The sequence below is a fragment of the Populus trichocarpa genome, chromosome 16 (assembly GCF_000002775.5).
Source record: "Populus trichocarpa isolate Nisqually-1 chromosome 16, P.trichocarpa_v4.1, whole genome shotgun sequence".
In the NCBI taxonomy this organism is placed as follows: domain Eukaryota; kingdom Viridiplantae; phylum Streptophyta; class Magnoliopsida; order Malpighiales; family Salicaceae; genus Populus; species Populus trichocarpa.
Window position 1 is genome coordinate 1,291,959 of NC_037300.2, and position 27,848 is coordinate 1,319,806.

General features: G+C 35.7%; 4 protein-coding genes and 1 long non-coding RNA gene across 11 annotated transcripts; 4 read left to right on the forward strand and 1 right to left on the reverse strand.

Annotated features, from left to right (window-relative positions):
* Nucleotides 1-945: 945 nt before the first annotated feature.
* On the forward strand, nt 946-14,581 carry LOC7453740 (probable glutathione S-transferase). Of its 4 annotated transcripts, XM_052447909.1 has the most exons (3): nt 946-1,395; nt 1,516-1,717; nt 14,194-14,581. In XM_052447909.1, exons 1-3 carry the CDS (start codon nt 1,084-1,086, stop codon nt 14,355-14,357), a joined length of 678 nt encoding a protein of 225 aa, XP_052303869.1. In that variant the 5' UTR covers nt 946-1,083; the 3' UTR covers nt 14,358-14,581. The 4 variants fall into 4 exon arrangements, with proteins under 4 accessions (XP_052303869.1, XP_052303868.1, XP_006373657.3 ...); XM_052447908.1 differs by lacking the exon at nt 1,516-1,717 and having other exon boundaries at nt 947-1,395; nt 13,992-14,581; XM_006373595.3 differs by lacking the exon at nt 14,194-14,581 and having other exon boundaries at nt 957-1,395; nt 1,516-2,102.
* Nucleotides 3,660-6,070, forward strand: LOC7455876 (probable cinnamyl alcohol dehydrogenase 1). The gene is made up of 7 exons (XM_002322537.4): nt 3,660-4,040; nt 4,138-4,267; nt 4,366-4,479; nt 4,688-4,918; nt 5,000-5,285; nt 5,364-5,514; nt 5,618-6,070. Exons 2-7 carry the CDS (start codon nt 4,182-4,184, stop codon nt 5,812-5,814), a joined length of 1,065 nt encoding a protein of 354 aa, XP_002322573.2. The 5' UTR covers nt 3,660-4,040; nt 4,138-4,181; the 3' UTR covers nt 5,815-6,070.
* A 1,852-nt stretch (nt 14,582-16,433) lies between the features above and the next one.
* Nucleotides 16,434-18,646, forward strand: LOC7453739 (probable cinnamyl alcohol dehydrogenase 1). Of its 3 annotated transcripts, none has more exons than XM_024593275.2 (7): nt 16,434-16,588; nt 16,686-16,815; nt 16,914-17,027; nt 17,224-17,454; nt 17,536-17,821; nt 17,900-18,050; nt 18,154-18,646. In XM_024593275.2, exons 2-7 carry the CDS (start codon nt 16,730-16,732, stop codon nt 18,348-18,350), a joined length of 1,065 nt encoding a protein of 354 aa, XP_024449043.2. In that variant the 5' UTR covers nt 16,434-16,588; nt 16,686-16,729; the 3' UTR covers nt 18,351-18,646. The 3 variants fall into 3 exon arrangements, with proteins under 3 accessions (XP_024449043.2, XP_052303866.1, XP_002322570.4); XM_052447906.1 differs by having other exon boundaries at nt 16,441-16,612; XM_002322534.4 differs by having other exon boundaries at nt 16,442-16,815.
* A 1,188-nt stretch (nt 18,647-19,834) lies between these two features.
* Nucleotides 19,835-21,347, reverse strand: LOC112326046 (uncharacterized). Its single transcript, XR_002979798.1, has 2 exons — nt 20,462-21,347; nt 19,835-20,327 (listed from the first exon to the last, which is right to left on the reverse strand). It is a non-coding gene; the product is annotated as an uncharacterized LOC112326046 (long non-coding RNA).
* An 888-nt stretch (nt 21,348-22,235) lies between these two features.
* LOC7455877 (uncharacterized) lies at nt 22,236-27,580 on the forward strand. Of its 2 annotated transcripts, none has more exons than XM_024587607.2 (14): nt 22,236-22,429; nt 23,559-23,805; nt 23,895-23,937; nt 24,229-24,255; nt 24,363-24,455; nt 24,952-25,145; nt 25,242-25,413; nt 25,507-25,629; nt 25,997-26,113; nt 26,417-26,437; nt 26,577-26,635; nt 26,806-26,896; nt 27,005-27,110; nt 27,221-27,580. In XM_024587607.2, exons 2-13 carry the CDS (start codon nt 23,597-23,599, stop codon nt 27,083-27,085), a joined length of 1,230 nt encoding a protein of 409 aa, XP_024443375.2. In that variant the 5' UTR covers nt 22,236-22,429; nt 23,559-23,596; the 3' UTR covers nt 27,086-27,110; nt 27,221-27,580. The 2 variants fall into 2 exon arrangements, with proteins under 2 accessions (XP_024443375.2, XP_024443376.2); XM_024587608.2 differs by lacking the exon at nt 22,236-22,429 and adding an exon at nt 23,122-23,324.
* The last annotated feature ends 268 nt before the right edge of the window (nt 27,581-27,848 follow it).

A 27,848-nucleotide genomic window follows, 5' to 3' on the forward strand; every position in this document is an offset into this window, starting at 1 on the left:
ATATCTATATGGATTGTTTTTTAATTTTTTCATATGAAATATCAAAACCTAAAATATTTTTTGTTAATTTTTCGGGTTGACCCGAGTCAACCTGTGTAACCTGAGACCTAACTCCTTGGTCGGGTCAACTCTCGTGTCAGGTTTGATAACTATGGTTGTCATGAAAATATAACTTTAAGGAATGCAATTGAAAAGAAATAAAGTGACATGACCAATTAAAAAACTAAAAAAAAATAGACAAAACCTCCTCTCTTTTATTTTATTTAGATGACCTCTTTTAAATAATATTAATTTTTTGTTAAGTGTTTAATTTTCAGAGTGATTTTTATGGTTCATCTATGGTTTTGTTTTTATCTTTTATATAAATAAACTATGTTTTTGAAAATAAAAGATGTTTATAATTAGATGATATTTTTAATACGTGTAGCCTTACATGTTATGTTTTTTATTTTATTTTATTCAATCAATTTAATGTTTTATTTTTCAAGATTCAATATCTTGATCTACATTTATCTCTTGGTTTTTTAAATTTTATTTTTAGGTGTTATTAATGATTTTTTATTGATTTATTAGCTCATATAAATTTTTAATTTTTTTTAATTAAATATATATATAGAATTTTTAATTTGTTATATTTTTTAAACTATCAAAATGCCTTTAAAAAACTTGTATAAATAATTTTTTATAAAAAATAAAAATACGTGACCTAACTAGTTCAATTAATAAAGACGAAGACCAGCTTGGACTGGCCACCCAGCCATAGGTCATCGCTTACGTGTGATACATATAAATAAATGTACAGAGAGAGAGATTTTGTCAAAGCAGTCCTTGAGCTTTAAGTTTTTTGTGTCTGCCCCAAAATGTTGTCTTCCAATTTGTATTCCAACCCTCCCAAAACTAGTAGGAAAAACAAGTAAAACAAAAGGTTGTCCGAAAATAATGGGTAGAGCCTGAGAACTGGCAAGAAAAGCAGGGAGAAAGTGAGATTTTGCTGAAGTGTAGTGGCCACATAGCAAAAGCAAGAGTCAGAGTGTTATCTATAAAGGCATCGAGCTATGATCAATGGAATAAAGAAAACACAACATGGCAGAAGAAGTTAAGGTGTTTAGAACATGGTCAAGTCCATTTGCTCTGAGAGTCATCTGGGCACTGAAATTGAAGGGTGTTGAGTTTGATACCATATATGAAGATCTCTCCAACAAGAGCCCTTTACTCTTGCAATACAATCCTATCCACAAGAAGGTTCCCGTGCTTGTCCACAATGGTAAAGTCATCTGTGAATCACTTGTCATTCTAGAATACATCGACGAGACATGGAAGCAAAATCCTCTGTTGCCTGAAGATCCTCACCAGCAAGCCAGTGCTCGTTTCTGGGCCAAGTTTGGTGATGATAAGGTAATTGTTTAAGTCCTCTGTCTCTTTCAGAATAATCAGTGATTTTTATATGATTGAATTGCCTGAACTTGATCAAACATGAATTGATTTGAAGCAACATTGCTTTACGCGTGGTTGCAGGTTTTGCAATCAATTGTGTGGGGTGTGCTTCTGAAGGAGGGAAAAGAGCTAGAAGAAGGGGTCCTTGCATCCTTGGAGAACTTGAAATATTTAGAAGAAGAGATAAGAGGAAAGAAATTCTTTGGTGGGGAGACTATTGGGCTAGCGGATATTGCATTAGGATGGCTTGCTTATTACCTTGATATCTTTGAGGAGATACTAGGTCTAAAACTGATAGACCAGGAAAAGTTTCCATCCTTAGCGGCATGGAAGCAGGAATTTGCAAATGCTCCAATCATCCATGAGAACTGGCCGGATAGGGACAAGCTGGTTAACAAGTTTGTTGCCATGCGTGAGGCCAAACTTGGAAAAGAAACACCTAAATGAATGGTTTATGCAGTTTAATTTGCAGACCTTTAATGTTACTAGAACATATGAATAATTCAGATAGAAGCAAATCACCTTTGATAGTGATCCCTGCTATTGTTACTTTCCTGTGGGTAGCTGCAGCTTCATCTTGAAGCCTATGATCAGAATCATGTATGTTATTGTCCCTGCTATGTTGTCCAATGAAGGAAATAAAAAACTTTCTCTAAGTTATTTTCAAATGGCTTCAGCAGTGTCAAGATCAGCTTCAAATTCCACATGATGGACAGACAATAGAGAGTTTCAAGAAAACAATTATGAAAGAAATCTCTTAATGTAGTAAACTTTGACTGTGAGCCATTTTTTGTGATTCGATCCGATAGTATTTTGCAGAGGAAATGGCACTCAAAAGAATCTGAAAAACAGATTGAAATTTCTTCAACAAAAGAACAATTTTTTCTCATCTGATTTAGTTTCAGGAACATATAAAAGGGAACTTTCTTTCATTGCATCTTCAACATTCTGCAACTGTGATTTCACCAGCATTAATTAACAATTGGTGAAAGTTAGGAATTGGTTGAGATCAGACAATGTGTCACATGATGGATCATGGATCAACTCGTGTCATCTGTGCTATATCGATTTCCATTGCTTCTCCTGTTTAGTCAAGAATTCTGTAACCATTTTCAATTCTTATACCATTTTTTTCCAAACTTGAAATTATGCAGTAAGAATAACTCTACGTGGAATTTGTTACACTGATGTGCTTTTCACCAGGAGTAAACTTGAAAACTTAACGTATCCTAGTGCCTGGGATGCGATGAGCCCTTTTTTCTCTCTACCGTAATGCAGGTCATAGCTTATGAAATTTAGGTTTTTTATTTTTAGTTTTTTGGCAGAACTGGATTCTTACAGTTGCAAAAGAACTGTGATGATCAATTTCCTGCATTTCTCTCACTTGACATGGTTATGTTTTGTTGTGCAGCCATGGATTGTTCGATAAGAGATTCATCACTTCGAAATTGGTGACCATGAAGTTGAGTAGGAAAATATGTCAGGCCATGCAGAGATTATGAGAACTGCAATGAAGGGCTTGGAGTTCATAGCTCAAATGGACTAGTTACCACATTCAATGGCAATGATGTGGATGGCACCATCACAGAAACAAGGATACTTCAGTTTCTTAGTTATTCTGGTAACAAAGACAACTTGAAGACTCAGACTATATTTTTAAACCTTAAAGAAGTCCGGACGAGCTAAACGAGCTTGTTGACGGAAACAGGACAAAAGGAATTTAATTATGAAGGAAACATCAATCGCAAAAAATACTTGGATTTGTAGCCTATGCTTTTTATGCTACGATGAAATATATATTCTACAGATTGAAAGAGCAGGACTGCTAGTTTCAAATTCATTAAGCAGTCTCAAGTTCGCATTAATCTAATGTAGCTTAATTTTAAAGAATATTATAAAATTATTTTTAAAATTTGATTTACCAATCTAATTTTTTAATTAAATTGAGATAATTTTAATAACCAGATGACACAAGTACGAATTTGATTTTCACCAGAAGATACGTTTCTAGAAAGTGTTATCTGAGGCTATTTATTAGAGGTTAATATAAAACCATTCTTGAGGTATCACCTCGCTGATTTTGAGTTAAAAATAATTGTTTGACACACAACGCAAGCAAAAACTAGAGAACTGGTCATAAGGAGAAAGGAAACTAGAATTTATTTTTTTTTAAAAAATTATATTCGTTTTCACTTGCATCTTTGAACATGTTTACTACAGTAATCTCACCAATTAATTAACAACTGGTGGAAGTTAGGACCAACATGAGATCAGATACTGCGTCACATGATGGCTGATACATCACCACATATGTCATCAGTTGTTCTGTTCCGGGTGAAGAATGCTGTAGCCACTCACGATTTAATCAACTTTTTTTCCGACTTCATTACAAACTTTCTTGCCTTAATATGGAGTCTTTCATGACGTTTATGATCCAAAACTGTGACCACATTTATTTTATTTCCAGTCTTGATCCCCCATAGAAGCCTCCTGGAATCACTATATATATACTTTGTTATATGCACGGCCCTATCCACAGCTGCTGCTTATCCCTTCTCTTCCTGCTCTACGCTGAGCATTTATCCTAGCTCTGGAGCATTTTACAGGTCCAATCTCCTAGATTTCTCTTTGTATTTCTCGGTGAACTTTCCAATTGCTGATTCTTTCACTGAAACTGAATTAACGTGAGTAAATTCTATGCAGGTCATTGTTGAAGTTCTGCTTCATTGCTTAGAGAGAACCGGAGGATGGCTTCAGATAAGAGTGAGAATTGCCCTGCCTGGGCTGCAAAAGATGAATCAGGAGTTCTGTCCCCGTATAAATTTAAAAGAAGGTATGAATATCATAACGATAATGGCAATCAAAGAACTCATAGTCATCGATGTTATTCACATATATTCAACTACTAATTGACTGTGAAAACTTCTGCAGGGATGTTGGGAAAGATGACATTTCAGTAAAAATAACACACTGTGGAATTTGCTATGCTGATGTTCTCCTTACCAGGAACAAATTCGGAAAGTCATTATACCCAGTAGTGCCAGGGTGCGTGATCGTTAAGGAATAATATAAATTATATCTTAATATCTTACTAGATTAAGTCTATGAATTGAGATATTTCTTTTAATATGGTATCAGAATTTTAATAAGGTAGTGATGAACATATGTTCTGATGAGAAGGGAATATCACGGGGAATTTCTTGTGTTTCATTCTCCTTCAATTGACATGCTTATGATGTTTTATTTTGTTCAGTCATGAGATAGTTGGAACTGTTCAAGAGGTTGGATCTGATGTTCAACGCTTCAAAATCGGCGACCATGTTGGAGTGGGAACATTTATCAATTCATGCAGGGATTGCGAGTATTGTAATGATGGGCTTGAAGTGCATTGTGCAAATGGAATTATTACCACCATTAACAGTGTTGATGTCGATGGCACCATCACAAAAGGAGGGTACTCCAGTTTTATTGTTGTTCACGAAAGGTGTGCATGCCTTTGGACTTTAGAATTCGTAATGTGTGAAGCACATGATACATAAAATAACTTTCTTGTTGTCTTTAACAGATACTGCCACAGAATACCTGACGGTTATCCGCTAGCTTTAGCGGCACCATTGCTGTGCGCTGGCATCACAGTCTACACCCCCATGATTCGTCACAAGATGAACCAACCTGGAAAATCCCTCGGGGTGATTGGACTGGGCGGCCTTGGTCACATGGCTGTGAAGTTTGGAAAGGCTTTTGGAATGAATGTCACAGTTTTTAGCACAAGCATATCGAAAAAGGAGGAAGCCTTGAATCTGCTTGGAGCGGACAACTTTGTAGTGTCGTCGGACACGGAGCAAATGAAGGTACGCAGTCCGATGAGTTTTCTCTAGCAGCTTACAGGGATTGAGACTTGCCAGTGGATTAATGATCCTTATTTGCAGGCTCTAGATAAATCCCTGGATTTCATTATTGACACAGCATCAGGTGAACATCCATTTGATCCATACATTACAACTCTGAAGACCGCTGGAGTCCTGGCCCTGGTTGGCGCTCCAAGTGAAATGAAGCTCACTCCTCTGAAGCTGCTTCTTGGTAAAGTGATTTATATAAGGAAAAAAATGCAAGGAAATGTCAGTTTAAGTGTCAGAATTCTGATTTCATTAATCTGGGTTTGCATTTTTCCTTACTGTGGCAGGTATGATATCCATTTCTGGAAGTGCAACAGGAGGCACAAAACATACACAGGAAATGCTGGACTTTTGTGGTACTCACAAAATCTACCCCAAAGTAGAAGTCATACCAATTCAGTCTGTGAATGAAGCACTTGAGAGGTTGATAAAGAATGATGTGAAATACCGATTTGTGATTGACATTGAAAACTCCCTCAAGTGATATATAGTATCCATAAAGGATGTCAGGCGGTCTTCTAGTCCTCCGAAATGGAAAACCAAGTCATCTATTTTGTATCATATAGTTTCGTTTGACAATGAACTGAGAATAAGATAAAGCAATAGCATCTACTTTCCGATCCTAAAAAGCTAAAACAGCCTCTGAAATGCATGGTTCTTAAGGCTTTGTAAACCTATTAAGAATGCACATTTTATAAGTATTACTTTTAGAGGGAATAAATTTGTGAATTTATAGTTTATATTTACGGTCTTTTTCGCTCAACAATATTTATTTTGTGTTTGTTGTGTATTTAATTTTTATCTCCATTAGTTTGAGTTATCATTTTTGTCTGATACGATTATATTTTTTCTTGGATCTAGACTTGTTCTATTAATCTATATAAATTGTCTAGAATAGATTATCATTTAATCATGATAGATCCATACCTGAGTCAACTTAGGATTACCAATTATTTCGAGCCTAATTATATCATATGCACAACGAAACCAACACTAAAAAAACATTAATCACTATATTATCAAAATTCCTGCTAATTGGATCAAAATCACAACACTGATCCGATGGAAAAAATCAGTTGGTTTTATTTTTGTGCATGTTATATATTGTTGCAGAGAGCAAATTGTTGAGCATAATAAGAATTCTTAATTTCCAGAGGGCAAAAAGTTTACCATGTCAAGGTATGCGCGCGGCTCCTTTATTTCCTTCATATATTCTTGGTCTTCTGTTGAAGTATCACTGTCGCAAGCACTCTTGTCTGATACTGGTATCTCCAGCTGAGGGGCACCGGTTTTTTGATAGACATTGTCAATTGAACACTTTCCAGCAACTGCTTCAATTTTCTGTTTACAACAAAATGCTATCACAAGCAGCAGAATCCGAACACATGCTTTGCGTTGTTCGCAACAGCGGCTATCTCTTATTAGAATATGAGTTAGCTTATAAGCCAGACTGAAGTCACTACATTTTCATGGTCATCGTCAAAGAATCCAACTTCCCAACACTAGAATTTCCAAGTTGCTTGAGCAATTCCACATAAACTTATGCAAGGCATTGCTCACCATGTCCTGCTCCAGGCGACCAAAAGCTTCAAAACAGCTGGTTTCTTCGTTCTTTTCAATAATTCACGTCATAATTGTTGAAGTTTGGTACCAAAGCTGGAACAGGATTACTTAGTAGTAATCTACTGCATTGCTATCTATCTGTTAGTTGATAGCATTATCTAGATTAGGATGTTTCTTTCAATTCATTTGTTTAAGCTTATCTAGGATTAGACTAGCTTGTTATACAACTCCTTTGATAAAAGGAGAACATAGCTGATACGTTTCTTTAGTGTTTCATTTTTCTATAATGTTTGTTTCCTTCTATAAATAAAACATTGGGGATGACAGTAACCAACTGAGACATTTTCTGCTCCTTGTTCTTTCAACTGTAAAGACTTTGTTCTTTGTTTTTTGTTCTCAGTTCATAAACATTAGTCTGTTCTTTATACATCAGTTTTTTACAACAATTGATATCAGAACATTCTGATCTTTGAAGGGGTTTTGTGAGTGAGAAACACGAGAGTACAGTGAGGATAAATCAAAGCTTTCTGCTTTGAAGGTTGGTGAGTGAAAACACGAGAGAATAAGTGAGTTTTTTTTTAAATGGATTCTGCAAATTTTTCACCAAAAACACCATTGTTTACAGGGCAGAATTTTGGTGTGTGGGCTGTAAAAATGGAAGCCTATCTCAAAGCTCTTGATTTATGGGAGATAGTGGAAAGTGATAGGCAACCTACTCCTCTAGGTAATAATCCCACAATTGCACAGATGAAGTTTTTCAATGAAGAAAAGGCAAAGAGATTCAAAGCTCTTTCTTGTCTTCATAATGCTGTAAGTGAGGACATCTTCACAAGGATCATGGCGTGCAAATCGGCCAAAGAAACATGGGATAAATTAAAAGCAGAATTCCATGGTGATGAGAAGTCAAGAAGGATGCAGATTTTGAATCTGAGAAGACAATTCGAAGGTCTGAAGATGAAAGAAACTGAAACCATCAAAGATTTCTCTTCTCAAATTTTGAAACTTGTGAATCAAGTGAGACTTTTGGGAGAAGATTTTCCAGATTCAAGAATAGTAGAGAAAGTTCTGGTAAGTCTACCAGAGAATTTTGAACATAAAATTTGCTCTTTAGAAGATTCTAAAGATTTTTCTGAAATGAGCTTGCAAGAACTGGTAAATGCATTGCAAGTCGTGGAGCAAAGACAAGCTTATAGACAAGAAGGAACAAGTGAAGGAGCTCTTGTTGCAGTTTATAAAGAGAAGAGTCGGACTAAGAATTTTTACAGAAACAATCAAGAAGAAAAAAGAGAAAAAAGGAGAGGCTGGCAATTTAATAACTGGCAACAGAACAACAACAACATCTTCACTGAAGGGAAAGAGAAGAAAGAACATTTTCCTGCTTGCAAATTCTGTCAGAAAACAAATCATCTTGAAGCCTGGTGTTGGCTCAAGAATGCACAATGCCGAAACTGCAAACAATTTGGTCACATTCAAAGATTCTGCAAAAATAAAGTAGAACCAGAAAAACAAGCTCAAGTAGCCGAGAGTTCAGAAGTGGAGGAAGATTTTTTATTCATGGCTACAATACAGGAGATGTGTAACACAACCAAGGCAAATGACTCATCATGGCTTATTGATAGTGGCTGCACTAATCACATGACTGCAGATCTGAGCTTATTCAAAGATTTGGATAAAAGCTATCAATCTAGAGTTAGAATTGGGAATGGAGACTATGTGAAGGTTGAAGGAAAATGAGCAATTGAAGTAGAAACTTTGTCAGGTACAAAAACTCTTAAAAATGTTCTTTATGTGCCTAAGATCAATCAGAATCTAGTTAGTGTGGGACAATTAATTGAATCTGGTTACTCAATATTCTTTAATGATGGAGTATGTGATATTAAAGATAAAAATGGAGTGCTACTGCTTTCTGCTAAAATGATGAACATAAATTTTAATGTTGATTGGAAAGAAGTATGTTTGAGTGCTAACACTTGTGAAAACAATGAATCTGTTTTTTGGCACAAACGGTTGGGGCACTTCAATTATGCAACTTTAAAGAGAATAGCTGACCTGCAGATGACTCACGGTTTACCAGATATACAGGAACAAAAGAGTATTTGTGAAGCCTATCAGTTAGGAAAACAAACTAGAGTTGTTTTTCCTGACAATGCATTCAAAGCACTGTCAAAACTCCAGCTTGTACACACAGATGTGTGTGGGCCGATGTATATTGAATCATTGAATGATTCAAAGTATTTTCTTCTATTTGTTGATGATTATAGTAGATTCTGCTAGATTTACTTTTTGAAATCAAAATCTTATGTGTTTGCTGAGTTTGTTAAATTCAAAGCAGCAGTTGAACTAGAAGCAGGAAACAGGTTTGAAGATCTGAGAGGAAGAATTGGAATGTGTAGCTTTGGAACCAAGGAGGAGTGTTGAAGTTTGGTACCAAAGCTGGAACAGGATTACTTAGTAGTAATCTACTGCATTGCTATCTATCTGTTAGCTGATAGCATTATCTAGATTAGGATGTTTCTTTCAATTCATTTGTTTAAGCTTATCTAGGATTAGACTAGCTTGTTATACAACTCTTTTGATAAAGGAGAACATAGCTGGTACGTTTCTTTAGTGTTTTATTTTTCTATAATGTTTATTTCCTTCTATAAATAAAACATTGGGGATGACAGTAACCAACTGAGACATTTTCTGCTCCTTGTTCTTTCAACTATAAAGACTTTGTTATTTGTTCTTTGTTTTTTTTTCTCAGTTTATAAATATTAGTCTGTCTTTATACATCAGTTTTTTACAACAATAATGGCGATGTATATAATCGAACTAGACGACCTAGACCTTAACTTATTCAGTACTGTCCACCCATTCAATGATTCATTTGAAACAGAAACAACTCCTTGCTTACCCTTTCCCATGTCAAGTACTGTCCATTAACTCTGCATGGTACCAGAAAACTGGCAATAGTAATGGAAACGTTGACGGATAATAATCTGTGCCGCTACTCTCCGATGGAAATTTCGGTCGCCAATATTCCGTTGACGATCCCATCAGCAATATTTTGTTTTTTTTTTTAATGGAATAGACAACGGAATATTTCATCAGTAATTTATTTACCGATAAAATGGCCGACAGAAACTATCAATGCATTTTATTTTTTTGGCACTAATATCTTGTTGGTATTATTAACAATTACCGGTGAAAATACCGACAGTTAGAAATTCTGAACAAAACTTTGTCCGACGACGTGTTTCAGTTGGTGATCCATCGGTGATAAAAGTTTTCAACGGAAAGGTGCTTACTCGCCGACAAAATATTATGTTGGCGTTTTTCAATTTTCTAGTGGTGGCAATAATCTCTCTTTCTCTTGCTATATTACTTCTACTAACTTACAGCCAACAAAAATGAATATTTTCTAATCAAGATTTTCATTCCAATTCAAGCTCCACTCTTAAAGTAACAAAACACAGTAAAGCAACTAACAAGGCAAGTGAATAGCAAATCCTCTAAGCAATTGTCAAAAACAAACAAAACCCCAGAAAAGTTGACCTAAACACTTAATGAACTAACAAAACAAAGCATGCCATTTCTATGTCCTCGAGTTGAGCTAAGTCTAGATCCTTGTTTGAGTTGTTTCCCACCTGCATAATCAAAAACACGGGGTAATGTTCACTGAGAAGAAATCACGTAACAAAAAAAGATGACCGTTTTGCTTAAAAAAAATCATCAAACAATAAAATTTGTTTGCTAACTCTTCAGTGATCTTAGACTTACCAGTGGTTCAGTTGAGCCACATACTTCAAGAGAAGAAGACAAGCAAGCCATTTCGGTGTTTTAACTGCTTTCTTGCGAGCTGCACATGATAATAAACTGCTTTGGGTAAAGCCATTTATATATGTGCAGGAAGTGCAATGCTGTGACTTTGTTACCAACCTTTTCTGCCATCTGTGTGCTAATTGCCAAGAGCACAGGGAGATTCGTAAGAGGTCTGGTGAATCATAATCCCCCTGATCTTACACTGGCAGTGGTCACAGCTCCACTGCTCCAGACAATGGAGTCAGGTAACACAGAGTAATGCTGCTGCTGCTACAACATTCCTAGCAGGATCACCAAGCATGTACCTTGTTTCACTCTAGATCTGGCATGTTTTTCGCCAGATTATGCTGCTTAATTAAGTCAACTTGTGTTGCTTTTAGAAGCATGTTGTCTTAAGATTGTATCGCTAGACTGATGGAGTTTTCTTACATGGTCATTGTCAACTATTCCTTGTTTTCGGCAATTGAACTTAAGAGTTAAGGTAAAAGAACAGGAAATTCTGCTAATTATCACTGTTTTGAAAGGATCGTGTGTTTTTCATATTTAATAAACCCAACTCACCCGGCGAGTTGATTCGCCCGATGAGTCATTTCGTGGGGCTAAATCGAGTTGGCATGGACTGAGATTTTTTGAAACAAGAAGCAATGATTGAGGAGCATATCCAGCCTTTTCTACTTTCTCAAGCGGCGCCATGACAGCGGTAGTGCTCGATCTGTTTGTCAGATTATCATCAACCCCATCCACTGACGCAAGTTTCCATAAAAGCACGCCAAACACTTTTAGAGGTGAAGTGCTTTTCAAAGAAATTATCTTACTCTTTTCCTTTCTTCGAAAAGAAGGCATTCTGACATAATTTTTGTTTCCTGATTTGTTAAGCAAAACATTGCATTTAATGTGGCAAGTGTAGAGGGTTGTGACTGAATCCCTTCTTCTTTTTTCAATTGACAGAGTGGCTAAATCACCATAGCTTTAATTCAAAAACATATCATTCATTGAAATAATATTCTATATTTTTTATAATTTATATTTTATAAATTTATTATGATTTCATACTCAAGTCCTGGATCGAGTTTTTTTAATTTAGTTTACATTAAAAATAATTAGATGTACTGTGTAAAGCGGGGAATGATATAGTAATAATGATTAAGAGACAAAGCCTTTACTGTCACTGACCATGACTGAAAACGGCCCCAAATTGACCGCTTCCAGGCCCACTCATGTCTAAGGCTCCTTTGCATGCATGGGAGTAGCTGCGCTGGGCAGAGGAACCAACAAGCTGCTGTTTTCCCATAAGATGTGGTTATCACCTTCAGAAGACAGGACAGAACACGCTTGAAATCTTGGGTTCGCTCCAGCAGATCTCCGATCAAGTTATAAAACTTTGCCTAATTTAGCAGATTGATTCGGTGATTCATTGATTCAGATATATTTTGTTGAGATTGTTTTCGAATCAAATTAGAAGTTAATTTAAATAATATAATAACTAAATTCAGATGAGATTATTTTCGCGGAATTCTAATGATTAAAAAAAAAATCTCAAAGTTCACTATATAAATACTAGAAGAATGTTTTATTTTTTCAATGTAGGATTTGAAACCTTTTAATATATATATACTTTATGTTCACAATAAAAAAAAATTATGTTTTTTAATGTGAGATTAAAAAACCTTTTTGATTTAAATATTTTAACTTAAAAAATAAAATAATATCTTTTTAACGTAGGATAAAAAATATTTTGAAATAATCTTTTAAACTTAATTATTTACAACATGTATAGCCCATATCCATATGGATTGTTTCTTAATTTTTTCATATGAGATATCAAAACCTAAAATATTTTTTGTTAATTTTTCGGGTTGACCCGAGTCAACCCGTGTAACCCGAGACTTGACTCCTTGGTCGGGTCAACCCCCGGGCCAGGTTTGATAACTATGGTTGTCATGAAAATATAACTTTAAAGAATGCAATTGAAAAGAAATAAAGTGGCGTGACCAGTTAAAAAACTAAAAACCAAAAAAATAAACAAAACCTCATCTCTTTTATTTTATTTAGATGACCTCTTTTAAATAATATTAATTATTTGTTAAGTGTTTAATTTTTAGAGTGATTTTTATGGTTCATCTATGGTTTTGTTTTTATCTTTTATATAAATAAACTATGTTTTTAAAAATAAAAAATGTTTATAATTAGATGATATTTTTAATACGTGTAATCTTACATGTTATATTTTTTTTATTTTATTCAATCAATTTAATGTTTTATTTTTCGAGATTCAATATCGTGATCTACATTTATCTTTCGGTTTTTTAAATTTTATTTTTAGGTGTTATTAATGATTTTTTATTGATTTAGTAGCGCATATAAATTTTTAATTTTTTAATTAAATATATGTATAAATTTTTTAATTTGTTATATTTTTTAAACTACCAAAATGCCTTAAAAAACTTGTATAAATAATTTTTTATAAAAAATAAAAATACGTGACCTAACTAGTTCAATTAATAAAGACGAAGACCAGCTTGGACTGGCCACCCAGCCATAGGTCATCGCTTACGTGTGATACATATAAATAAATGTACAGAGAGAGAGATTTTGTCAAAGCAGTCCTTGAGCTTTAAGTTTTTTGTGTCTGCCCCAAAATGTTGCCTTCCAATTTGTATTCCAACCCTCCCAAAACTAGTAGGAAAAACAAGGAAAACAAAAGGTTGTCCGAAAATAATGGGTAGAGCCTGAGAACTGGCAAGAAAAGCAGGGAGAAAGTGAGATTTTGCTGAAGTGTAGTGGCCACATAGCAAAAGCAAGAGTCAAAGTGTTGTCTATAAAGGCATCGAGCTATGATCGATGGAATAAAGAAAACACAACATGGCAGAAGAAGTTAAGGTGTTTAGGACATGGTCAAGTCGATTTGCTCTGAGAGTCATCTGGGCACTGAAATTGAAGGGTGTTGAGTTTGATACCATATATGAAGATCTCTCCAACAAGAGCCCTTTACTCTTGCAATACAATCCTATCCACAAGAAGGTTCCCGTGCTTGTCCACAATGGTAAAGTCATCTGTGAATCACTTGTCATTCTAGAATACATCGACGAGACATGGAAGCAAAATCCTCTGTTGCCTGAAGATCCTCACCAGCAAGCCAATGCTCGTTTCTGGGCCAAGTTTGGTGATGATAAGGTAATTGTTTAGGTCCTCTGTCTCTTTCATAATAATCAGTTATTTTTATATGATTGAATTGCCTGAACTTGATCAAACATGAATTGATTTGAAGCAACATTGCTTTACGCGTGGTTGCAGGTTTTGCAATCAATTGTGTGGGGTGTGCTTATGAAGGAGGGAAAAGAGCTAGAAGAAGGGGTCCTTGCATCCTTGGAGAACTTGAAATATTTAGAAGAAGAGATAAGAGGAAAGAAATTCTTTGGTGGGGAGACTATTGGGCTAGCGGATATTGCATTAGGATGGCTTGCTTATTACCTTGATATCATTGAGGAGATACTAGGTCTAAAACTGATAGACCAGGAAAAGTTTCCATCCTTAGCGGCATGGAAGCAGGAATTTGCAAATGCTCCAATCATCCATGAGAACTGGCCGGATAGAGACAAGCTGGTTAACAAGTTTGTTGCCATGCGTGAGGCCAAACTTGGAAAAGAAACACCTAAATGAATGGTTTATGCAGTTTAATTTGCAGACCTTTAATGTTACTAGAACATATGAATAATTCAGATAGAAGCAAATCACCTTTGATAGTGATCCCTGCTATTGTTAGTTAGTTTCCTGTGGGTAGCTGCAGCTTCATCTTGAAGCCTATGATCAGAATCATGCATGTTATTGTCCCTGCTATGTTGTCCAATGAAGGAAATAAAAAAATTTCTCAAGTTATTTTCAAATGGCTTCAGCAGTGTCAGGATCAGCTTCAAATTCCACATGATGGACAGACAATAGAGAGTTTCAAGAAAACAATTATGAAAGAAATCTCTTAATGTAGTAAACTTTGACTGTGAGCCATGTTTTGTGATTCGATCCGATAGTATTTTGCAGAGGAAATGGCACTGAAAAGAATCTGAAAAACAGTTTGAAATTTCTTCAACAAAAGAACAAATTTTTCTCATCTGATTTAGTTTCAGGAACATATAAAAGGGAACTTTCTTTCATTGCATCTTCAACATTCTGCAACTGTGATTTCACCAGCATTAATTAACAATTGGTGAAAGTTAGGAATTGGTTGAGATCAGACAATGTGTCACATGATGGATCATGGATCTACTCGTGTCATCTGTGCTATATCGATTTCCATTGCTTCTCCTGTTTAGTCAACAATTCTGTAACCATTTTCAATTCGTACACCATTTTTTCCAAACTTGACTTTATGCAGTCAGAATAACTCTACGTGGAATTTGTTACACTGATGTGCGTTACACCTGGAGTAAACTTGAAAACTTAACGTATCCTAGTGCCTGGGATGTGACGAGCCCTTTTTTCTCTATACCGTAATGCAGATCATAGCTGCTGAAATTTAGGTTTTTTATTTTTAGTTTTTTGCCAGAACTGGATTCTTATAGTTGCAAAAGAACTGTGACGATCAATTACCTGCATTTCTCTTTCACTTGACATGGTTATGTTTTGTTGTGCATCCACGGATTGTTCGATAAGAGATTCATCACTTCGAAATTGGTGACCATGATGTTAGAGAAGGAAAATATGTCAAGCCATGCAGAGATTGTGAGTACTGCAATGAAGGGCTTGGAGTTCATAGCTCAAATGGACTAGTTACCAGATTCAATGGCAATGATGTGGATGGCACCATCACAGAAACAAGGATACTTCAGTTTCTTAGTTATTCTGGTAACAAAGACAACTTGAAGACTCAGACTATTTTTTTTTGGCAAAAGTTTCCATATCGAAAGGTCCAAACCTTAAAAGAAGTCCGGACGAGCTAAACGAGCTTGTTGACGGAAACAGGACAAAAGGAATTTAATTATGAAGGAAACATCAATAGCAAAAAATACTTGGATTTGTAGCCTATGCTTTTTATGCTACGATGAAATATATATTCTACAGATTGAAAGAGCAGGACTGCTAGTTTCAAATTCATTAAGCAGTCTCCAGTTATTTTAAAGAGTAATTTAAAATTATTTTTAAAATTTTATCTATCAATTTAAATTTTTATTCAAGTTGAGATAATTTTTTGATACCGTATCAAAATTTTGATTCGATTTTCACCACAAGTTCGTGCAAGATAAGTTTCAAGCCTGGAAAGTTGTTATCTGAGGAGATTTATTAGAGGTTAATATAAAACCATTATTGAGGTATCACCTCGCTGATTTTGAGTTAAAAATAATTGTTTGACACACAACGCACGCAAAAACTAGAGAACTGGTCAAAAGGAGAAAGGAAACTAGAAAAAAATTAATATATATATATATATATATATATATATATATATATATATATATATATATATATACATATATTCGTTTTCACTTGCATCTTTGAACGTGTTTACTACAGTAATCTCACCAATTAATTAACAACTGGTGGAAGTTAGGACCAACATGAGATCAGATATTGCGTCACATGATGGCTGATACATCACCACATATGTCATCAGTTGTTCTGTTCCGGGAAAAGAATGCTGTAGCCACTCACGATTTACCCAACTTTTTTTCCGACTTCATTACAAACTTTCTTGCCTTAATATGAAGTCTTTCGTGACGTTTATGATCCAAGACTGTGACCCCATTTATTTTATTTCCAATCTTGATCCCCCATAGAAGCCTCCTGGAATCACTATATATATACATTGTTATATGCAAGGCCCTATCCACAGCTGCTGCTTATCCCTTCTCTTCCTGCTCTACGCTGAGCATTTATCCTAGCTCTAGAGCATTTTACTGGTCCAATCTCCTAGATTTCTCTTTGTATTTCTCGGTGAACTTTCCAATTGCTGATTCTTTCACTGAATCTGAATTAACGTGAGTAAATTCTATGCAGCTCATTGTTGAAGTTCTGCTTCATTGCTTTGAGAGAACTAGAGGATGGCTTCAGATAAGAGCGAGAATTGCCTTGCCTGGGCTGCAAAGGATGAATCAGGAGTTCTGTCCCCGTATAAATTTAAAAGAAGGTATGAATATCATAACGATAATGGCAATCAAAGAACTCATAGTCCTCGATGTTATTCACATATATTCAACTACTAATTGACTGTGAAAACTTCTGCAGGGATGTTGGGAAAGATGACATTTCAGTAAAAATAACACACTGTGGAATTTGCTACGCTGATGTTCTCTATACCAGGAACAAATTCAAAAAGTCATTATACCCAGTAGTGCCGGGGTGCGTGATCGTTAATGAATAATATAAATTATATTTTAATGCCTTACTAGATTAAGTTTATGAATTGAGATATTTCTTTGATATGGTATAGAGTTTTAATAAGATAGTGATGAACATGTTAAGGGAATATCACGGGGAATTTCTTGTGTTTCATTCTCCTTCAATTGACATGCTTATGATGTTTTATTTTGTTCAGTCATGAGATAGTTGGAACTGTTCAAGAGGTTGGATCTGATGTTCAACGCTTCAAAATCGGCGACCATGTTGGAGTGGGAACATTTATCAATTCATGCAGGGATTGCGAGTATTGTAATGATGGGCTTGAAGTGCATTGTGCAAATGGGGTTATTACCACCTTTAACAGTGTTGATGTCGATGGCACCATCACAAAAGGAGGGTACTCCAGTTTTATTGTTGTTCACGAAAGGTGTGCATGCCTTTGGACTTTAGAATTCGTAATGTGTGAAGCACAAGATACATAAAATAACTTTCTTGTTGTCTTTAACAGATACTGCCACAGAATACCTGACGGTTATCCACTAGCTTTAGCAGCACCATTGCTGTGCGCTGGCATCACAGTCTACACTCCCATGATTCGTCACAAGATGAACCAACCTGGAAAATCCCTCGGGGTGATTGGACTGGGCGGCCTTGGTCACATGGCTGTGAAGTTTGGGAAGGTTTTTGGAATGAATGTCACAGTTTTCAGCACAAGCATATCGAAAAAGGAGGAAGCCTTGAATCTGCTTGGAGCAGACAACTTTGTAGTCTCGTCGGACACGGAGCAAATGAAGGTACGCAGTCCGATGAGATTTCTCTAGCAGCTTACAGGGATTGCGACTTGCTAGTGGATTAATGATCCTTATTTTCAGGCTCTAGATAAATCCCTGGACTTCATTATTGACACAGCATCAGGTGAACATCCATTTGATCCATACATTACAACTCTGAAGACCGCTGGAGTCCTGGTCCTGGTGGGCGCTCCAAGTGAAATGAAGCTCACTCCTCTGAAGCTGCTTCTTGGTAAAGTGATTTATACAAGGAAAAAAATGCAAGGAAATGTCAGTTTAAGTGTCAGAATCCTGATTTCATTAATCTGGGTTTGCATTTTGCCTTACTGTGGCAGGTATGATATCCATTTCTGGAAGTGCAACAGGAGGCACAAAACATACACAGGAAATGCTGGACTTTTGTGGTACTCACAAAATCTACCCCAAAGTAGAAGTCATACCAATTCAGTCTGTGAATGAAGCACTTGAGAGGTTGATAAAGAACGATGTGAAATACCGATTTGTGATTGACATTGGAAACTCCCTCAAGTGATATATAGTATCCATAAAGGATCCCAGGCGGTCTTCTAGTCCTCCGAAATGGAACACCAAGTCATCTATATATTTTGTATCATATAGTTTCGTTGCATTTGGCAATGAACTGAGAATAAGCATCTACTTTCCTATCCTAAAAAACTAAAACAGCCTCTGAAATGCATGGTTCTTAAGGCTTGTAAACCTACCAAGAAAGCAGATTTTATAAGTATTATTTTTAAAGAAAATAAACTTGTAAATTTAAGGTTCATATCTATAGTTTTTTTTCCTCAATAAATATCTATGTTATGTGTTTATGGTGTTTTCAGCTTCTATCTACATTAGTTTGAGCCATTATTCTAGTCTAACACGATTATATTTTTTTTTGGACTTAGACCTGTCTTGTTAGTTTATAAATATATCTATTAAACTTTTTATATAAACTGTCTAGAGTATATCATCATCAAATTATAGTAGATTCATACCTGACAGTTTAGGATCACTTATTATTTTAAGCCTAATTATATCATATGCACAACAATCCAACACTAAAAAAACATTAATCACTCAATTATCAAAATTCCTGCTAATTGGATCAAAATCACAACACTGATCCGATGGAAAAAATCAGTTGGTTCTATTTTTGTGCATGTTATATATTGTTGCAGAGAGCAAATTGTTGAACATAATAAGAATTCTTAATTTCCAGAGGGCAAAAAGTTTACCATGTCAAGGTATGCGCGCGGCTCCTTTATTTCCTTCATATATTCTTGGTCTTCTGTTAAAGTATCACTGTCGCAAGCACTCTTGTCTGATACTGGTATCTCCAGCTGAGCGGCACCGGTTTTTTGATAGACATTGTCAATTGAACACCTTCCAGCAACTGCTTCAATTTTCTGTTTACAACAAAATGCTGTCAGAAGCAGCAGAATCCGAACACATTCTTTGCGTTGTTCACAACAGCGGCTATCTCTTATTAGAATATGAGTGAAGTCACTACATTTTCATGGTCATCGTCAAAGAATCCAACTTCCCACCACTAGAATTTCCAAGTTGCTTGAGCAATTCTACATAAACTTATGCAAGGCATTGTTCACCATGTCCTGCTCCAGGCGACCAAAAGCTTCAAAACAGCTGGTTTCTTCGTTCTTTTCGATAATCCACGTCATAATCGCGATGTATATAATCGAACTAGACGACCTAGACCTTAACTTATTCAGTAGTCCACCGATTCAATGATTCATTTGAAACAGAAACAACTCCTTGCTTACCCTTTCCCATGTTGTCCATTAACTCTGCACGGTACCAGAAAACTGGCAATAGTAATGGAAACGTTGACGGATAATAAACTGCCGCTACTCTCCGATGGAAATTTCGTCGCCAATATTCCGTTGACGATCCCATCAGCAATATTAATTTTTTTTTTTTAATGGAATAGACAACGGAATATTTCATCAGTAATTTATTTACCGATAAAATGGCCGACAGAAACTGATCAATGCATTTTATTTTTTTGGCACTAATATCTTGTTGGTATTATTAACAATTACCGGTGAAAATAACGACAGTTAGAAATTCTGAACAAAACTTTGTCCGACGACGTGTTTCAGTTGGTGATCCATCGGTGATAAAGGTTTTCAACGGAAAGGTGCTTACTCGCCGACAAAATATTATGTTGGCGTTTTTCAATTTTCTAGTGGTGGCAATAATCTCTCTTTCTCTTGCTATATTACTTCTACTAACTTACAGCCAACAGAAATGAATATTTTCTAGTCAAGATTTTCATTCCAATTCAAGCTCCACTCTTAAAGTAACAAAACACAGTAAAGCAAACTAACAAGGCAAGTGAATAGCAAATCCCCGAAGCAATTGTCAAAAACAAACAAAACCCCAGAAAAGTTGACCTAAACACTTAATGAACTAACAAAACAAAGCATGCCATTTCTATGTCCTCGAGTTGAGCTAAGTCTAGATCCTTGTTTGAGTTGTTTCCCACCTATAAAATCAAAAACACTCGGTAATGTTCACTGAGAAGAAATCACATAACAAAAAAAGATGACCCTTTTGCTTAAAAAAAAATCATCAAACAATAAAATTTGTTTGCTAACTCTTCAGTGATCTGAGACTTACCAGTGGTTCAGTTGAGCCACATACTTCAAGAGAAGAAGACAAGCAAGCCATTTCGGTGTTTTAACTGCTTTCTTGCGAGCTGCACATGATAATAAACTGCTTAGGGTAAAGCCATTTATATATGTGCAGGAAGTGCAATGCTGTGACTTTGTTACCAGCCTTTTCTGCCATCTGTGTGCTAATTGCCAAGAGTACAGGGAGATTCGTAAGAGGTCTGGTGAATCAGAATCCCCCTGATCTTACACTGGCAGTGGTCACAGCTCCACTACTGCTCCAGACAATGGAGTCAGGTAACACAGAGTAATGCTGCTGCTGCTACAACATTCCTAGCAGGATCACCATGCATGTACCTTGTTTCACTCTAGATCTGGCATGTTTTTCGCCAGATTATGCCGCTTAATTAAGTCAACTTGTGTTGCTTTTAGAAGCATGTTGTCTTAAGATTGTATCGCTAGACTGATGGAGTTTTCTTACATGGTCATTGTCAACTATTCCTTGTTTTCGGCAATTGAACTTAAGAGTTAAGGTAAAAGAACAGGAAATTCTGCTAATTATCACTGTTTTGAAAGGATCGTGTGTTTTTCATATTTAATAAACCCAACTCACCCGGCGAGTTGATTCGCCCGATGAGTCATTTCATGGGGCTAATCGAGTTGGCATGGACTGAGATTTTTTGAAACAAGAAGCAATGATTGAGGAGAATATCCAGCCTTTTCTACTTTCTCACGCGGCGCCATGACAGCGGTAGTGCTCGATCTGTTTGTCAGATTATCATCAACCCCATCCACTGACGCAAGATTCCATAAAAGCACGCCAAACACTTTATATGTAAAGTGCTTTTCAAAGAAATTATCTTACTCTTTTCCTTTCTTCGAAAAGAAGGCATTCTGACATAATTTTTGTTTCCTGATTTGTTAAGCAAAACATTGCATTTAAGGTAACAAGTGTACTGTAGAGAGTTGTGACTGAATCCCTTCTTCTTTTTTCAATTGACAGAGTGGCTAAATCACCATAGCTTTATTTCAAAAACATGTCATTCATTGAAATAATATTCTATATATTTTTTTTAATTTATATTTTATAAATTTATTATGATTTCATACTCAAGTCGTGGATCGAGTTTTTTTAATTTTTATAATTTAGTTTACATTAAAAATAATAATTAGATGTACTGTGTAAAGCGGGGAATGATATAGTAATAATCATTAAGAGACAAAGCCTTTACTGTCACTGACTATGACTGAAAACGGCCCCAAATTGACCGCTTCCAGGCCCACTCATGTCTAAGGCTCCTTTGCATGCATGGGAGTAGCTGCGCTAGGCAGAGGCACCAACAAGCTGCTGTTATCACCTTCAGAAGACAGAACAGAACACGCTTGAAATCTTATAAAACTTTGCCTAATTTAGCAGATTGATTCGGTGATTCATTGATTCAGATATATTTTGTTGAGATTGTTTTCGAATCAAATTAGAAGTTTAAATAATATAATAACTAAATTCGGATGAGATTATTTTCGGTTAATTCTAATAATTAATAAAAAAAATCTCAACATCCAATTTCCCACCAAGAAAAAAAATTGGGAAGGGAATTAAGTATTATATATACTCTAAACTCTCTATAAAATTCAGGGTCAACAAAGGATTAATAATTTAAATACAAAAATAAGATTATTACCCCAAAGGAAAATAGAAGTAGTAGCAGCCAGGTAAGCAGCCACTCAAACAACATCGGCCATAGAAATCCTAAAAGACCTTTTCTTTTTCTTCTCATACTCAAGCATAACACTACACGTCTACCCTCCTCCTCCTGCTGCTGCTCCTCCTCCTCCTGCTGCTCCCTTTCGGTTTTCTCGAAACCTCCCTCCCTCCCTCCCCCCTCATTCACCACGCCTAACCCAATCAACAATCCCTGAACCTATTTCTGGTGTTGCATCTGTAGCTGTGGCAGGTGACAGGTGACAGGTGACGGTAAGTTTATTAATTTGTTAACGTATATATACATTCCTTTTTTATTTCATGATTAAATAATATTTTCAGATCTAAAAGATAGTCCAGGATTCTGTTTTCTTAGATCATGGAAATTATTTGATATTTTCTATAATTAAATGCTTTTTTGTTTGTTTGTTTAAGACTGACAATGCGTGTAGTTTTCCTTGTCTTTGTATGCACCTTACTATTATCAAGATTATATTTTTTTTCTCCGAGAAGTATATACTGTAACGATTATGTATGCCTTTTTTTCCCTTATCATGGTGTTGAAAATATTTAGTTAATAAAAAAGTATTATGATGTAGCTGAAATTATGTTTTTTTTATAATCATCGAATTAAAAATATTACACAGTTTTACATTAGTTCAATTTAAGCTTCTGTTAACCTACTTTTTCAAGCCCAGGACAACTGCAACACTTAAACACTGTTTCATAGATAGTTTCAAATTAATAATTTTTTAGTGTGTTAATATAATAATATAAAAAATATTTTAATATATTTTTAAATAAAAACAATATTTTGAAAGACGATTTCTGCTGCAGTTTTTATCTCTTTGTGTCACGTGATGCTAGTTTTTGGAACTTTTCATGACATGGGCTCTTTGACATTTTCGTTCATGCATCCTTTTTTTTTCATGTTTCTGAGTCCTAATGGCTGTGACATGGTATTGGAACCGAACCTTCCCTTTCTTTAACAACCCTGAAGAGTCTGTAAAATGTTTCAACCATCTGGGATTCTCTCTCTCTCAATGAATTGATTTTTGTTTTGTTTTGAAAAGTATTGATTTTTAGAAAGAATTTTTAATTAAATTAGAATTAGTTAATTATAGAACAATGTGGAGTGGTATTATTCGACAATGGTTAAGTTATAACGGTAGGTATAGAGCTCAGGTTTCTATTTTGATTTGTCTCATTATGCTTTTGATTCGAGACAAGCATTTTGATTAGTATATGATTTTGTTTTCCTTTTCATATAAATGATTCTTAAAAAAATAGTATAATTTGATCTTCTTTCTATAAATATACCATTCAAATCTGTCAATAAATTGGGTTCTGATATTTCTCTTCATTGCTCTCTCTCTCTCTCTCTCACTCTGGTTTCTTGTAGATTGAGAGGGACCAATACTGGAACTTTTCAAAAGCACCATGCCAACGTGCCCCCAGTATTGTTCACAATGGGCTAGAATTTACGTGAAGTATTGTCTCTGCAGTATGAAAGATGGGGTTTCTTTAACTTTAGGTGTGATTAGTGTTTTGAGTTGGGGAGTTGCTGAGATACCTCAAATCATCACAAACTATAAGGAGAAATCCACTGAAGGACTTTCCCTTGCTTTCTTGTTGACATGGATTATAGGGTGAGATATATCTGTTCTCTTGCTAGATTCTTGTTTTTTTGTTTTTTACCTTTAGATGATATATTAATTTCTAATGCTTTGATTTTTAGGGATCTTTTCAATGTTTTTGGCTGTATGTTGGAACCAGCTACTGTAAGTGGTCTTTTTTTCTTATTTTTTAATCTCTAGTACTGCTAATTGCTAGTCTTGACTATCCATTTTCCTTTCTGGAATTTCGAATAACCTGTTATTATGTTATTTACTCCCATCAAATGATGCTGTGCTGGATGATTGTACATGCATTTCTTGTTTGAATTTCTAGGATTTATTAGCTTGTGAAATCATGAGGTTTAAGTCTGCACAAAGCTACAATGGTTATATATCATAACTGTTCACTTTGAATTCATTGATGGTTTAACTGAAGTTTTGTGCTTGATTTTGCAGCTTCCAACCCAATACTACATGGCAGTGGTAATGATATCTGCAAAAGACCAAAGCTTTCTTACATGGCCAACTTGCCTTTTGATCTAGTTTCTTGTCCTTGAACGATTCGTTTACATGGCTTTGTTGTTTTGCAGTTGTATACAATTACTACCTCAGTTCTGACAGCACAAACTATTTACTATGGTCACATCTATCATCGACTGAAACGTAACAGACGATGCATCAAGGTAAGAATCTCTATCTACATGTATTCTCTTCTTATAATGAAACAACAATTTTCAACTATTAAGGACGTATTTTATTGAGTGAACGATCAAATTTCTTGGACAGAGTCAAAAGGAAACCAACTGTCATGAAGGTGGGTTTGGGAGGCAGAAAATTGTGTTAACTATTGTGAGACAAAGCCTGGCCTCGAGTGAAAGACTGAATTTTTTGAGTTTGTGCTGCATTTTATTCTATAATTTACGAATGCCAGGTCTAGTTTAATAAAGAAATTCTTTGAAACATAAATTTGGCTGTCCTATTGGAAAAGATGTACATTAATTTGGTTTTCTTAAATATAAATGGAAATATATGTCAAATAGATTTGATGACAGACACGCTGTTTATGGACTCTGCAGGTAGCTAATAAATCTTTGCACTTCTGTTTCTAATACGCTGTTCAGGTTCTTGTTTAGTATTTGCAGATGTAATACACTGCTAATGCTTTTCACTGTGATCCAGGCCACCGTCTCTAGTCAGACTGAAGAGGCTGGAAGAATTAGACAAGGAAATAGTGATGCTGGAGCACAAGTCAACAATGCTGGTAAACAAAGAAATGAAACTGCCTCTCCTGATGGCGCAAATGGTTCGAGTTCACCGATTCCTTTTCCAACACTTTTTCAAAAAAGTTCCCCTGGAAGAGAGCTATACTACATGTAAACTTCTACTCTTGAATTTGTTGTTATGCCTTAGATTTATGAATCAGGACCTCAATACAATATGGTTCTGTCTCAAATGTAATTTTCTTTCAGGTCAGCAAGATCTCTTTCAAGCAGCCATACTCCCGCAGTAGGATCCTTTTTAGCACAAAGAGTGGCTTCTCCATCATTTTCGATGAGGAATTCGATTGAAGATCCACTGCTTGGTGGAGATGCAACCACACAATCTGCACCGAATTTGAACACCAAAACCATGCTATGTGTGGTTAGTATATATACCAATCTTGCAGTCATGTTTACTGAAAAACTCTACACAAAATGACTTTCTATGATAATCACGGACTATTTTTTATTTCAGGTGTCTGTAGTCACACTCTTAGGAACACTTAATCTTCATCAATCAGCAAACAACAGGCTTGCCAGAGCCTTTGAAAATAAACATCAAGGATTTGTGATTCAAGTAGGACGGAAGATCTTGCAGGTATATTCCAAATTAAATTTTAGTTTCATTTAAGTAATCCTGGTGAATTAAATTTTCAATCTTTGTGGAGAAATGATGATTTCATGTCTTTCTGTTACTGGTCTCTCCAATGTAATATCCCCCTTTTCCTGCTCTTTCTTTTTCTGAGTTAGTCATCCAGCTAGATGCTTGTAGTGCATCAGAGATGATTCACCAAATGTAGGATGACATGTGAGATGGAGGATGGTATATATGTATGATAGTAAAACATAATTCTAGAGTCGGTCACTGGCTTTCATGTGTTGCTTAATTACAGATAATTTTTCTAAAAATATATGTTCTTTGTAGTCTCTTTTGATATCTTCTTATCTTGTTTTTCGGACTTCAGGCGAGTAGCAGAATGTCACATGAAAATTATAGTGAGGGAAGTGGAATTGGAACGTTCCTTGGTTGGTCGATGGCAGCTATTTACATGGGTGGACGGCTTCCTCAAATTTTCCTAAATGTGAGATGATCTTCCCAACAAAATATACCAGTATTATCACTATTCAGTGTTCTTTTTTTTTCCTACCCAATGCCAGAAGGTCATTATCATTTAACAGGAAATAGTAGATAAAATATGTTAGAAATGGTTGAACTGTGACAGAAATACATCGCCCCCCCCCCCCCCCCCACCTTTTTATTTTCCTGGCATGTTTGCACTTTCTGTGGTGTATTGTTGCTTTCTCTAGATCAAATTTTAACTAGTAATGCTTGTCTTCTAAATGTCTACAACTGAATCATTTTTCGTGGTTTATCAATTTTGCAGATCAAGAGGGGCAACGTTGAGGTAAAGCATATTGACTTTTGTAACTTCAGTGTTCTTCGTTAAATACTGACATACTTTCGACAGCATAATTATGCGGCCTATATATCTCTTACATGTTTCTCCAGCCCAAAATGTCAACTTATATTTCCATGCTATTCAGGGGCTTAATCCATTAATGTTCGTCTTCGCTTTGATTGGGAATATCACATATGTAGCAAGGTGCATATAATTTCCCATCCTGCTACCATCTTTGATTTCAGTCTTGTTGATTCAAGTCATCTTTGAACTTTCATGCTGGCAATGTATGGTCTCACCGGTGAATTCTATCATATTTATCTAAATCTCTGCCTTTTCATTTTTGGGTTTGGCATTTATCACCTTTTCAATAGCATACTAGTCGATAGCGTGGCATGGTCAAAGATCAGCGCAAACCTGCCATGGCTGGTGGATGCAGGAGGTTGTGTGCTGCTTGACACTTGCGTATCCTTGTTAACTCATAGTTGTTTTGTTTCCCTTCGTGATTGTCAACCTGGATAAGATGAGTCCTGTTGTCTTCTATTTTCTGTCGAACCTTAATGTCTTGACTAGATACTGCTTCAATTCGCCTACTTTCGCCACCGGAGGCGCCAGTTACTGGAGAACAAACTACTGAACTGTAATTCAGCTTAGATGGTGACGACGCATGTTGACTGATGTATCTTGCTCTCCGCCTCCTGACATGATCTTTCGTCATTTCAGTCCATGTTATTGTTTCATAGCTAGGATAACTGTTACTGGGATGCTAATATTGTTGATCCATTGCAGCTTTCATTGATCGGTTCAGACACTTCATGGATCCATGGCATCCGAACATTCATCATAGCTGCCCATCAAACTTGATCAGACACAAGCCTTGCTGCCAATGGCCATATTGTGAAGATAACAAATCTTCATTTGGATTTTGTTGAATGAGCCAAGTGATAGCGGTTTTGATAGTTATTTACCATCTGGGCTTCCATGGCAGATGACCACCAATTCCATTTTTGTACTTCACCTCCAATCTAGTCCATTCCTTTAAATGTATTTATGAGGCCGGACGTCTCAAAAAACACCAAATTTATCATGAGAATTTAAACGTTGCTACGTAGAAAACTTGTTGGTACAATTTGAAAATGTTTTTGTGCATGAGATTTTTAAAGGATGATAAATGCATGAGATTTTAAACAGTGATATTAAACCCGGACCGGCCCGGCGGATTGACCTGAGACTCAGTTGACTCGGTAGCTGGACCGGTCCGGGTAAGATCAAAGACCGATCAATGCAACAACTCGGCAAAACCCGGTCAACCCATGACCCAGACAAACCCGGACAAGACCTGATTTGTTTTTTCAAATGTGATTTTTCTTACTCTTTTTTTTATATTTTTTAATTAGTTATTAATACTTTTTAAAAT